The following is a 13016-nucleotide window of genomic DNA, read 5'->3' on the forward strand; positions in this document are numbered from 1 at the left end:
GCTCTATTTTCCTTTCCTTCAGAAGGTTTTCATTTCAAATTTTGGTGACATAAATGACCAGTTATGTTTTGAAGAATGTACTTCAAATGTTTTTGCAAGAATGGCTGAGCTCCTAAATTGTCTTTACCTTTACCAAGGAGCTGTATGATAACAACTTACTCTCCTTCCAAGCCAATAGTATTCCAGAGCGAATCTTCCACCCGATTTGGAGCACACTGGAATTGACAGCAAGATTGAGAGTTGCAATTATGTTAGGCATTAATGCATAGCTTATGTACATTCTAGTACAAAATTTCTTTGCAGCAAGACAAAATACATCTTAAAGAGTAAATACACTGCCCAGTAAATTGTTTGCATAAAGGGAAGGTCCCCAGCCAATCGAGCAGTCTTCCTAGCCTGGTCTACAAGCACTGCTGGCACAATGCAGCAGTGACATTTTTCTTGCTGGCTCTCCTCTTGTAGAAGTCTCTGGCCAAAATATCCCTTTGCATTGAGTTTCAAATCATCCTGCCACCCTGCTGCCATTGCTTCTGTTTAGTCACTTTGCTGTGCAAAGGCTAATTCTGCCTTCCTACTTCATGACCAGTGTACACTTTCACGTCACAGAATCACAGAGTATGCCGAGGTGGAAAGGACCCACAGGGATCATCGAGTCCAACCCTTAGCCCTGCACAGGACCATCCCCAAGAGTCACACCATGTGCCCAAGAGTATCACCCAAATGCTTCTTGAGCTCTGTCAGGCTTGCTGCTGTGACCACTTCCCTGAGGAGTCTCTTCCAGTGCCCAACCACCCTCTGGGTGAAGAACCTCTTTCTAATATTCAACCTAAACCTCCCTTGACACAACTTCAGGGTTGTGTAACCCACAGGCCCTGTAACTGGTCACCACAGGGTGATCACTGTCTGCCCCTCCTCTTCCCTCAGGAAGTTGTGGGCTGCAATGACGTCTTCCCTCAGACTCCTCTTCTTCAGACTGAACAGACCAAGTGCCCTCAGCTTCTTCTCATACGGCTTCTCCTCAAGGCCCTTCACCATCTTCATTGCCCTCCTTTGGACAATCTCTAATAGCTTTATGTCTTTCTTATATTGTGGTGACCAAACATCCTCTGAGTCAAACAGAAGTTTGAGAGGGGTTCATGGCTTACAAGGGCCTTTGAGAGAGGTAAGAAGCTGAAGAGAGTTGAATTCAGGATAAACACCCTTCTTAGCAGACACTGAGAACAGATTTTTTTCAACAGATTTACCTGTTGCTGTACTTTACTTGAAGTGATTATACACCAAGGAATGCCAGTATTGTTTTTGTTTTGTTGATTCCTTATCTCCTAAGAGAGCTATTCTAGCTCCAGAATTTATGTGCCTGGTGCAGAATTTGCTGTGTGAGATTCTTTGGGTTATGTGGGAAGTCAGATTTGATTATTTTAATAATAATTTTTAGCCAGTTTGGAATATCTAGTGGGTTGGGCACCTCTTGCTTTTTCCAGTGTATACAAGAGAAAGCTCTGGAAAGCAATCCTGTCAGTCCTAAATGAATTTGTGTGACTTAAAGCACTGGAGTTCAGACCATTTCCCATAAATTAAATGAGAAGTATTGGTTAAGTTAGCACAGAGTGTGACAAAACTGCAACACATCATGTCATTCGACTGCTTTACACAGTGACTGGAACATCGCCAGTTTATTTAAACTTTGTACATCTATTTGAAGGCATGTCTCTGTGCATGCTGGCTATTTAATCCTTTAAGCTTTTATGGTCTTTTATTTAGAAATGTAGCCAACTTGTTAACGTATGTACTCTAACTTCTGAATGTTTGTTTGAGCTTAACACCTTATTTTGATTTGATAGTGATAAAGAATTAAAAAAATCTTCCTAATGATTTTGGAGTTCGGGGTTATTCTTCTTTTTTTTTTTTTTTTTTTTTTTTTTTTTTTTTTTTTTTTTTTTTTTTAATTTCTGTTCTGACATTAATGTTGAACTCAATGCAGTATCTGTTCTAAAGAGTACAGGGAATAATGCTTGGGAATTTAGTATGTTCTTGTTCTGAGGGCTAAAACTCTGCAGTTGTGCTCACTTATGAGTCATTTCCCTAAAATGAGCAGAGTGTTCAGCAAACTTTATAAATTATGATGGATTTGGATGTAAAGACCTGTAGAAGAGCAAAAGTACTCATTATAATAGCAGAGAGATCTAGAAGTGGCACTGACTGTTAAAAAGAGAAGATAGTTCAATTGCCTGCACCGCAGTTACAAGCAGTAAAGACTAAGAGAGCAAGAACAGTGTTTGGGAGTATTTCTTTGGGTCTCTAGGACAGCAGCTGAGAAGTCACCAAAGATGTCCGTACAATTCTGACCTCTCAGTGCAAAATATATGTCGTGCCATGGTGCACTGTGGTGTGCTGTGCTGTGGTTGCCGTTCATCAGGTACATAAACCTGCAGCAGCAATTATGTGGGCTCTGTAGAAGGTGAAGCTGGACTAGAATAAAATGCACGTTTTAAAGGCAGGAACTTTTTTCTGCAGACATGCTGTCCCACTTGGTGATGGTGGTCAGGGCAAACTTCTCATGAATGTGAAGACTGAGTAATTTCTAATTCTCTTTTGTTCTTGCAGGTCAAGCCGGTTACTCACAGTAGAATCACTGTGTCAGCACGGTTTCGAAAGCCACTCCAGGAGCCCTACACTATTTTGTAAGTAGCATTTTCAGTTAGCAAACTGCCATTTCAGAGGTGGTGTGTTCATTTCAGGTGAGTTTTGTTTAAAGTGCTCCTCCGAATTATTTTACTTTGCTTTGTTTCAGCCTGATTGCCAACGGAGACCTTATTAGCCCTGCAGTGCGCCTCCTCATTCCCAGGAAAACACTGAATCACTGGGATCATATTCTTGAAATGGCTACAGGAAAAGTTACCCTCAGAAGTGGAGCTGTTCACAGGTATCAGGAAGCTGATTATTTGCAAAATACATTTGATACGCCTCGTTGTGTTTTTAAGACTCCATGAGTAGATAGGATGGATTATTCCTACTTCTTGGGAAATTCCACTATAAGAAAATTGAAATACATCAAAAAGCCACAAAGTGGAAATAGATTAACTGTAAGTAACCTTTGGGTTTCATTTCAACTGCTATTTAAAAAAAGAATAACATGAATTTTTTTCAACTGTTATTTCTTATTAGTGTTTATTAATTAAATATTTAGTTGCCAGGCCTGTAATAGTACAATAATAATGCAATATATTTAGTATACTGATAAATAAGCTACATATTATAGTAAAATAAACGAGCACAATAAAGGTGAAGATGTTTGGAATGTGATATACATGCGATCTGTGTTACCTTTTAATTTTTAATAGTTCTTTAAATTAATTGGATTAAACAATTTAGAGGAAAATATTATGTATTCCTTGGGTTTGTATACCTGGGCTAAGACTAGGGTGTGCTTTATACTCAGTCTGCTCAGCCTCCTAATAAAAGCCAAGGCCCAAGTTGTAGCTGGGAGTTTGCCAGTTCCAGTATCTCATCTGTTCTGAGTTGTTGTGGTACCTCAGGAATAGGAGGTGACCTGTTGGCTAGGTAAGTTTCAGTCCCTTAAGGCTTTTACAATGTAAAATAAGTTATCTATTAGGTGGTTGTTACGAGTTTTAGAGGAAAATGATATATGTGATGTCCGTGAGGAACGTTGCAGTGTAAGTGGGCTGCCAAAGTGTATAGAAGCAAATTGCTGACATTCCAGTGCTGCCCCATGCAGAGCACATTACAGAAATCTGTTCCTCAGGTGGGAAAGGGTCTCCTATGGAAAAATCATTCTTCAAAGGTTATGCAGTGTCTGGGGCTAAGTTTGCAAAACCTTTCTCAAATCGGTGAAGATAAGGTAGTCTCTCAGTTCTTCTGATTGCGTTCCCAGAGCTGATACAGGTGAGAAAAGATAATGCTCTCAGTGGATGATTAGCTCTTATCTAGTTCTTTCTCTTAGCCCCACATTTCTTTGCTCCAATTAACTGGCTACTTAGCACTTTTACTTGCAGTAAAGTAAACCTACACCTGTTGCAGCTTTCTGGATCTGATTCTCAGCTGGTGTAACTCAGAAGTGAACAAAGCAACAACGTGATACCAATTCTTTCTGCACTCAGGTTGTCTACAATTTAAAAATCTTTCATTTTATTGTCGCTCGTTGGTGTCACTCTTTGGTGAAACTGAATGATACACATGGAAGCATTTATAAGTAGGACTTTTTTTGAGAAATTCCCTTCAGAGCTCAGTTTTAACCCTTTAAAAATAAGATAATGTACATGATATTTCGAATTATTTAATGTTTTCCCTTTGCTGGTTTTCTATTAACTCAGTTTTCATTTTCTTTTCCTTAAAATACTGGAAATACATAATAAATATGTTAGTTAAGTGATCATTGTTCTCTAATAAGTTACACATTAACTGTTGCAGCTTACTGAAACTATGTTAGCATTAGGAGAGGTCTGCTAAGACCACTGATGCTGGAAGATATGATTTCTCCTTAAAGAAGGATAAGTGGACTTATGAGAACCTACATTATGTATATGGAAGTTTTTCTTTTCTATGTTATTAAAAGACTTGCAAATCTGCCAAGTCTTAGGCAGTTTCACATGTGGCTTTTTAAAAAAGAAATTACTGATCACCCCCGTAAGAATAGGGATGTAAGGAAGAACTATGAGAGAGGAGACAATGAGAAAGCAGCTTTTCTGCTTGCCAGATGGGGATGAGGTACAGCATGGCCACGGGTGTGAGGTACAGCAACGTGATGGACAAGCCTAAGATGATGTTTCAGGCAGTGGCCTGATTTACAGAATATGTTTCCAGCCAGCCAGTCATTGACTCCACCATGGTGAGTATGTAGCTCTTGCCTTAGCGTGTTCATGGCAGTGGTCCAATGTTGTCAATTTGCCAAGCCTCACCATACTGGAAGCCCAGCCACTGCCCTCTATTCCAGGGGAGATTCTACCCATCTTTGGGTAATGTACTGTTACCAGATTATTGGAACATGATGCAGGGGTGCTTTGAACCACCTTCCTCCACATGGCCATTGTGCAAGGAACATCCTCTGGATCTTTGGGGTAGTCATCCCTTCTTAGGTTACTATAGGTCATTTCCAGCACTGCTAATTCTCTCAAGTAGTGGATATCTTCATCTGCAGTAGCCCACTTTCCTGGGGAGCTCATTAGATCTTCCTTGAATGGATACCTTTCCTTTATGCTTAAGAAGAACTGTCTCCAAAGACTGCAAATTGTTCTCTCCTTTCCAATTCCTCTTTCAATTTTGCAACCTCTAGAAAGGGATCCCAGCTGTTGGGCTTCATGACCTTCCAGTTGCTGACTATCAAAAACCCACAGTCGTGTTTGTATGTACCCCTGTATACCTGCAAATACCATGCAGATGTATAAGCAATTCTTAAACTGTGGTACACTGATTTGTTGTTTTTTTTCCCCTGAGTTCTCCATAGCAAAATGCAATCTGGCAAAACACCGTGAGACTAATTCAGAAGTAGGCTCCTTGCTGGTTTTCAGATTGCTCAGTTTATTTTCATTGTTTGTGTGTAACTGATGTTGACTGTGTGGTAGTGAAACATAAATTGCTCTTTGGATTGCTGGCATGCCTGTGAAATGTTTGCACTATAAAGTAAATTTGAGTGATACAAATGGGGTGCTTCAGAGTTAGCATACCTCTTCAGAAGGAAGCAGTAATGTGATCAAGATTTTTTTAAGAGCTGCAATTTCACCATCCAGAACTTCCAGTCTGCATTTAGAAACCCTAGATGCTTCCTTACCTTCCCTGTGGCAGGAGACACATATTATTAGGATACTTTCACGAGGTTAATATAAGAAAGACATGGAGATGCTGGAGCAAGTGCAACAAAGGGCCAGGAAGATGAAAGGTTGAAGATACTTTTCATGTGAGGAGAGCTGGGACTCTGAATCCTGAGGTAGAGAAGTCTCAGGGAAATCTTTTAAATGTGTATAAATGCCTGGTGGAAATGAGTGAAGAAGTCAGAGCCAGGCTCTTCTCAGTGGTACTCAGTGACAGGACAAGATGCAATAGGCACAAACTAAAGTACAGGAAATTCCTGAACAGAAAAAAAGAAACTGTATTTACTGTAAGGTCATCAATTATGGGAGCATGTTGTCCAGAGAGGCTGTAGAGTCTCCATCATGGCAGGAATTCAAAAGACATCTGGGCACAGACCCGAGCAACTTACTTTAGTTGCTCTTGCTCTGCATGGAGTGGGCGGACCAGGTGGTAGCCAGAACTCTTGTTCAACTGCAGATATTCTGTGATTCCTGGTTCTATAAAGTGCATGGGTTTTTTCTGCTTTTATTCAAGGTTATGCCACCATATGTACCAACTTAAACAGTTTTTTGTCTATTAAACGTAAATGTTTTGCACATTATATAGAACAGGGGTGCACTCAAGGTAGGCTCTTGCTATTCTTTCCAAAATGTTTGTTGTGTAGGTGTATATATCATTTTATGTCTCTTTGCACTGTGTTGAAATTTATGACTAACACATACGGTAGCTCATGTAGAAGGCTTCCAGAAAGGCATTTAAGACAGCCATTAAATATTCCTGCTTGTAAGACTTAGATGAAAGCTGTTATTGTTGACTTTTAAATTAAACGTAAATATTGTTGAGTTTCAGAATATGCTTCATAGGAAAGAGCTAATTTATTATTGGATGTTCCCTCTTATTGTTTTGGCCATCCTTAAATCAAATCACAAACTCCAGAATGAAGTCAATAATGTGTTGCCACCTGCCCCCACCCCATCTCTCCCTGCCAATCCCTGATGAATTTCCTTCTTCTCAAACAGGAGTCGTAGTGGTAAAAATCTACCTGGTGTAATATACATATTATTATTGGTGTTATTGGTAGGTGCCTAAGAGACACAGCTTCTTGTTATAATGTAGTGCTGTATTTCCTGCTGCTTCCAGCCTTGCCCCACCAGGTACAGCCATTTTCCAACCTTCTGATTAATACAGTATAGCAATATAAGGACAATGTTATCTCTTTGGTCTGTGTTAGGTGAACGTGTCCTTGGTTTTTGGGTGGGAATTCCCTGTTCTTCCCAGAGAGCCCAGAGCAAAGACGGAGGGTGGAACTTGGTATGAAAGGGGGTCAGGAACTCATGGAATAGATCTGTTCCAAGGTATCAGGGGAAAGACATTGAAGATCTTATAAGTACAAGGCCATTTATTTAATCTTAGAAATTACGAGAGTATTTCATCTATCATACCACTTCATTAGTTTTATATAACCTCTGATTTAAGTAATTATTTTGCTCTATTTTTCCTTGGTTTGGGGGGTGCTTTTTTGTAGCTATTGATCATTGCATGGCACACACATTACGTTATTGGGTTTCATAGCTGGAAATTCAAATTAAGCATTTTCGTATTTTTCAGACTTTACACCTTAGATGGAAAACTTGTTCAGAATGGGTCAGACCTGGAGAATGGGCAAATTTATGTTGCAGTGGGTAGAGAAAAGTTTAAGAAATTGCCGTATGGTGATCTGCTGTTCAGCAAATCTACACTGAAAAGACCTCAGGGGTAAGTTCTAAAAGTGTGTGATATATTTTTTGTGTGTTTGTGTGTGTCAGTTTGTTTACAAAGTGCCACCAGTAAAGTGCAAAAGATGAGTGAGTTAGTATGGATGCAAAACTCCAGTGGTAAATTCTGGGAAAGTTGAGGTAACAAAAACAAAAGCAAAAATGGGAATTCAGAAGACCAGTTCATCTCATAAATGTTCCCTTTGTCATGTATCACAAAATTACTGTCAGAGAAAGGATTATTTTGACTTGGCTTAATTTATTTTTTTCCTGGAAAAAAAAAAAACAAACAAACAACTGAATGAGACTAGGTGCTGCTAAAGCAGTTATATACTTTTGCTTAGTAACATTTTGTGGAATTTCTACTGCCTTGAGATTGCTTTATGTTTGGATCCATTTTTTGCAGGATAGAATAGTCACTTGATAGAGTCGTAAACTGGGTGTCTGTTAGGAGAAACTTGTGCTTTTCATATATTTATATTTGGAAAACATGAAAATTTGGAGTTATTTCTTTGAAATAAATGTAAAGAATGGAATTTTGTCCCATAAATTGGTATAGTTTAGAGAATTTACCCAAATTCTGCATATGAACTAGCATGTAATGTATATTTCTTTTTTTTTTTTTTTTTTTTTTAAGCGAACAGCTAGTCAAGAGTGTGAATAACTTGAAAGTATTTTGGGAAACAACATTTGCAACTAATGAATTTAAGATAGTGAAAAGTTACTTTCATCAATTATGTAAACAGTTTTGTTGAAATTGCTGGAACTTTTCATTGCAGTAGTTGCAAAGAGCATTCACATAATAATTCATTGAATACTGCCCTGTAAATTAATGGCATATAAAATATGCATTATGGGGAGACGTAATGCACTTGTGTGAATAAGTTAATGGTTATGCATTATAGTCTAGTGAACAGGAATGAGTGATTCTTAATAAAAACATGCAGTGGAAAAAAACAATTAGTTTTGTCCCATGGCCGTCTTGGTGTTACCTGACTTGATTATTGATGCATAGTGCCTGTAATGCTGACAGTGTACCCAGATCTGAGATATGGCTTATTTCTGCAGTTCCAAAGCCTCTGCACTACCTCCAATTGTGGGAACTCGGAAGTCTAAAGGCAGCGTAAGTATCAAGTTTATAATTTCGCTGAATTCTGGAAAATGGAAAGTTCCTGTCCTTTGTGTTCTAATTAAATCTGTAAAGAAAAAAACTTGGAGCCAGCTGGTGGTATGTGTATTAAAGCTTGATGAATCTGTAGCTATTTGCAGTGTAAATTACACAAAAGAAATCATAGGAAATATTATTGCAGTAATGGTTGCTGTGTTTTTTTATAAAACCTTGAATAGCAAAGATCAGCCACTGCCTTGAGGCCTTTCGTATAAACATGATCAGATATATTTGTGTATTTATTTATTTACTTATTTATTCAAGTTATATACCTAGAGGAAAAACACAGAACTTTTTACAAAACATCTTGCAGAAAATGGTGTTATTGCACTCTGAGTCCGATTAAGGCCCTAAACTGGTTTCCAATCTGGTGTGTTTTGTCATAGGTAACCATTAAATACAGAGCTTCATCCTCCACTGCTTTGTGTCCCGTGTAGCTATTTTTATTTGTGCAAAATGAGTCATAGAATCAATTAGGGTTAGAAAAGACCTCCAAGATCATCAAGTCCAACCTTTGACCCATCAGCACCACATCAGCTAAGCACTGAGTAGTAGTACTAAGTGCAACATCCAGTTATTTCTTGAACACTTCCAGGAGTGGTGACTCCACCACTTCCTTGGGCAGCCTGTTCCAATGCTTAATCATCCTTTCAGTAAAGAAATTTTTCCTTATGTCCAACCTGAACCTCTCCTGATGCAGCTTGAGGCCATTTCTTCTTGTCCTGTTGCTAGATGATTGGAAGAAGAGGCTGACCCCCACCTTACTACAACAAGAGTCCTCTGTGAATTTAAAACAGAGGCAAAAGGGAATTTAAGTGTCTGTTTCCACCAAGTCTGTGCAAGTGCTATTTACTGTACAAGTCCATCACTAAAATTGTGGTAGTTGATCATATCTATTCATTGTTTACAAAACAAACAAAAACAAATCCCTGGAGCCACTGAAAAGAAATAAGCGATAAAATATATAAGTATCTGTTCCATTCTGTTGGAATTCAGTAGAAGATAAAACTTCAGTAAAAAAACACACTTTCAAATGTTGTTTGGTTTTGAAATGTGAACTTTGCATTTGTAAAACCAACTCATTAAGAGTTCTAGCTTCCTGCCTCTTCTCCTATTGCTTAACAACAGGTACAGAAATTTATTTAATGTTCACTTCTACTGCATTAGGATTGACGCTTGATAACAAGTGTCAAAACTTAAAGAAACAGGAATGTGCATTACTGCTCTAAATATCTAATGCAACACTTGAACTGGTATGAATCATGCAATTGTTTTCTTCAATTTGGTATTTACACCTCTTTAGTATTATTTCTTGGGAGTAGCAGTCTCCAGTTTGAATCCAAAGAGATATGAATATTGCCGTGTACTCATTTCTTTTTATAGAGAAAGGACGAGTGGTAGATCTGATGGTATTGGTAGATAAATGCTAAATTAGATGGTAAAAGCAAGATGGTATTTAAGTAAAATATTTTTAATAGAACTGATTTCTGCTGTTTATATGAAAACTAGAAGAATCACATAAAATGTAATAATGTATGCAGGATTTTAAAAGAAATGTGGGATTTTGTTCAGGACTTATTTTTCTGAAATATTTTAGTTCTGTGTACTGTCACCTCTTAACTTTAGCACTGAGGTGAAAGAAATGAAAAGCCCTTCTGGTGTGCAGTTTTTAAAATGGCATGAATTGCTCAGGCAACTACACTAAGTGGCACTATGAAGTAGAATATACTGATCTTACGTCATTCAGGTAAGTCTGTGGTAAGGTGAACTGTTCCAGATACTGACAAGGTTTTCTGCCTTACCTGTTTGAGTGTTTTGTTGTTATTTGGAGTGTTTTGACAGAACTGGATTAGAAAGAAACTTCTGAGGGGAAATGAAGAGGGCGTTCAGTTGCTAAAGTCTTTACACAGCCCAGAGCAATACAAACAGTGCCCTAAAGGGCTGCTAAATACAGTTCAGTTTTTTGCTGATGTTGATTGTGAACAAGATCTAGACTGATGAAAAATGTGCATGAATAATAAAATCCCTGGCTAGAACACCCAGGATCATACATCAAAGCTGTAAAAATAAGGACCAGGTTTCTGGTTCTTTTTCTAGAAGAGCACAGAGCAAGCAGGGGAACTGGCTGATGTCCTTGAAGATGATTCTGAGGTGATATGTGCACAAAACCCTTTCTTAGTGTCTACTTGGCAGAGTTACTGCCACAAAAAGACTGTCTTTCTTCTCCAACTTCTCTTGACACTTAAAATACTGCCCATGTCTCATTTAAACAGATAATGATTTATTAACAACTTATATATGTTACATCTTGTGACTTTCCACACATATGGAGGAGATATAGCTGTATATAATATGCATGCATGCATATATTCATCTAGCAATTTTTTTTCATTAAATGAAGCGTTATTTTCTTCCGATAAATATGTTATTTTGTCCAGGGAGTTGTTGAGAAGAATTTAATTAGTCAAATCAGACAGTAAGGTGATGGGACAGTTACACTTGCTTTTCTGAATAATTTAAGATATAACTTGAATGTACTGCTTGTAAGTTAATGTGCTTAATACCTGATACCAGTCCTTACTGAAATTAAAAAAAATAAACTTCATAATTTGCATCAGTGATAGTTACGTACAGTTCTTTCCAGGGAAATGATCGGCAGTCTAAATCTACTGCTGGATCCAGTGACCAGGGAGAAAACTCTTCCTCGCCTCAGCTTCCTGAAGGGAAAGACAAAAAAAGCCAGAATCCAGAGAATTCTGTGTCCAGACAACACTTTTCTAGCAACTCTGCAGAAGTAAACCAGACAGAAACAGCCTCCACAGTAGTCCTTCAATATAATGGTCAGTACTGAGATATCTTTGGTTAAAATGGTGAAACAATAGAATAATATGTTACATAGCTCTTGAATTGTCTATTTTCTCTGGTCAACTGAAATAGCAAAAGTTCCTTCTGCTTAGGAAATGCACCTATGAATAACTGCTACACTCCTAGCTTCGTTTACATACCATAGGAGGCTCTGTGTGATTTTTAGTATACCTTGGAAGTTAAGCTGATGTGGTTCTATCTCTATGCTTTCGGCCAAGCAAAATAAAAACCGTATTTTGGTTGTTTTCCCACTGTTCTGCCCTGCAAGAAGGAGAAAAAAAAGGAACTGGTCTTTTCCAAGGACACCTTCTGTCCCTGGTGATTCCTGTGCTGCCTGGCTCTGTGTAACAAAATGACTACACCCTGGGGGAATAACACAAACACAAACTCCAGTTAGTGTAAAGCTGCTGACACCAGTCATACAGCAGAGCTGTACTGACCCTTTCAGAATTTGCCCCCCACTGTGCTGTGACAGCAGGGACAGCAATATACAAATTTAGTTGCAAACATCCTCTTTGAGAGACTGTTTTTCTTATCTTAAAGTGTGATATTCTTCTTCACCCCTTTTTTTTTTTTTTAAGTGCTAAAAGTCTGACCCCTCACTGCTGCCATGCTGGCAGTACTAAAATACTCTGAATCTCTATGTGTGACTATTAAGATTTAAGTCAGACCTCTCACCTATTTTTTTGGGCCTAAGTATTTTTAAGTAAAGTTTCTACAGGTATTTTCTGGAAGCAAACAGCCCCCTCTTGCTGAGGTGAGAGAAGTTCATTCTTTGCTTTTGTCAGACTTGCATTAATTTATCAGATGTTTCCCACTGCCTTCTTTCATTTCCCAGTGGAGAGAAAAGTCCTAGAAGGAGCAATCATTTCTCTGTCCTTTCAGCAGGCAGTGATTAAGAGTCAAATCTTACTTTGGTAGACAGCAGACAAATTTAGGGAAGTATTTACCTCTCTCTATTCAATGCCACTGCTGCTCCACCTGCTGACAGAAATAGTTCGACAGTCACCAAGTTTATTGAAGAAGAGACTGCTTCCTTTTCACTTCAGATTTTCCATGCTTTGTGAGTCTTGCATAACTAGAAGAAGCTCTTCAAAGGCAACAGATTCTCTAGTTTAAGTGTATGTTAGGAGAAGCTCTTTGTTCTTTCTGTGGTCCTCTATTTTTCCTCCATATATAAACACCAGATAGTAAAAGTAGGAATGGGCAGCAGTAGCCAGTAGCGTGTCAGTCTTTTCTCCCACGTACCAAGTAACAGGACAAGAGGAAATAACCTCAAGTTGGGCCAGGGGAGGTTTAGATTGGATATGAGGAAAAATCTCCTCACAGAAGGGTTTGTAAAGCATTGGACCATGCTGCCCAGGGAGGTGGTGGAGTCACTATCCCTGGAAGTGTTCAGAAAAGTGTGGATGTGGCTCTCGAGG

The 13016-nt window shown here is 38.6% G+C and overlaps 1 protein-coding gene across 1 annotated transcript in view; it reads left to right on the forward strand.

Moving 5' to 3' along the window:
- The window catches only part of DCDC2 (doublecortin domain containing 2), a 57492-nt gene that overhangs the window by 17499 nt on the left and 26977 nt on the right, over positions 1 to 13016 (forward strand). Inside the window, exons 3-7 of the mRNA XM_027906899.1 lie at positions 2605 to 2681; positions 2792 to 2923; positions 7414 to 7560; positions 8628 to 8682; positions 11372 to 11567. Of these exons, the coding sequence (XP_027762700.1) occupies positions 2605 to 2681; positions 2792 to 2923; positions 7414 to 7560; positions 8628 to 8682; positions 11372 to 11567 (607 nt within the window). The remainder of the gene's footprint in view (positions 1 to 2604; positions 2682 to 2791; positions 2924 to 7413; positions 7561 to 8627; positions 8683 to 11371; positions 11568 to 13016) is intronic.

The sequence above is a fragment of the Empidonax traillii genome, unplaced genomic scaffold (genome assembly GCF_003031625.1).
Source record: "Empidonax traillii isolate 1590-97213 ecotype Southwest subspecies unplaced genomic scaffold, ASM303162v1 scaffold1372:size120433, whole genome shotgun sequence".
Lineage (NCBI taxonomy): Eukaryota > Metazoa > Chordata > Aves > Passeriformes > Tyrannidae > Empidonax > Empidonax traillii.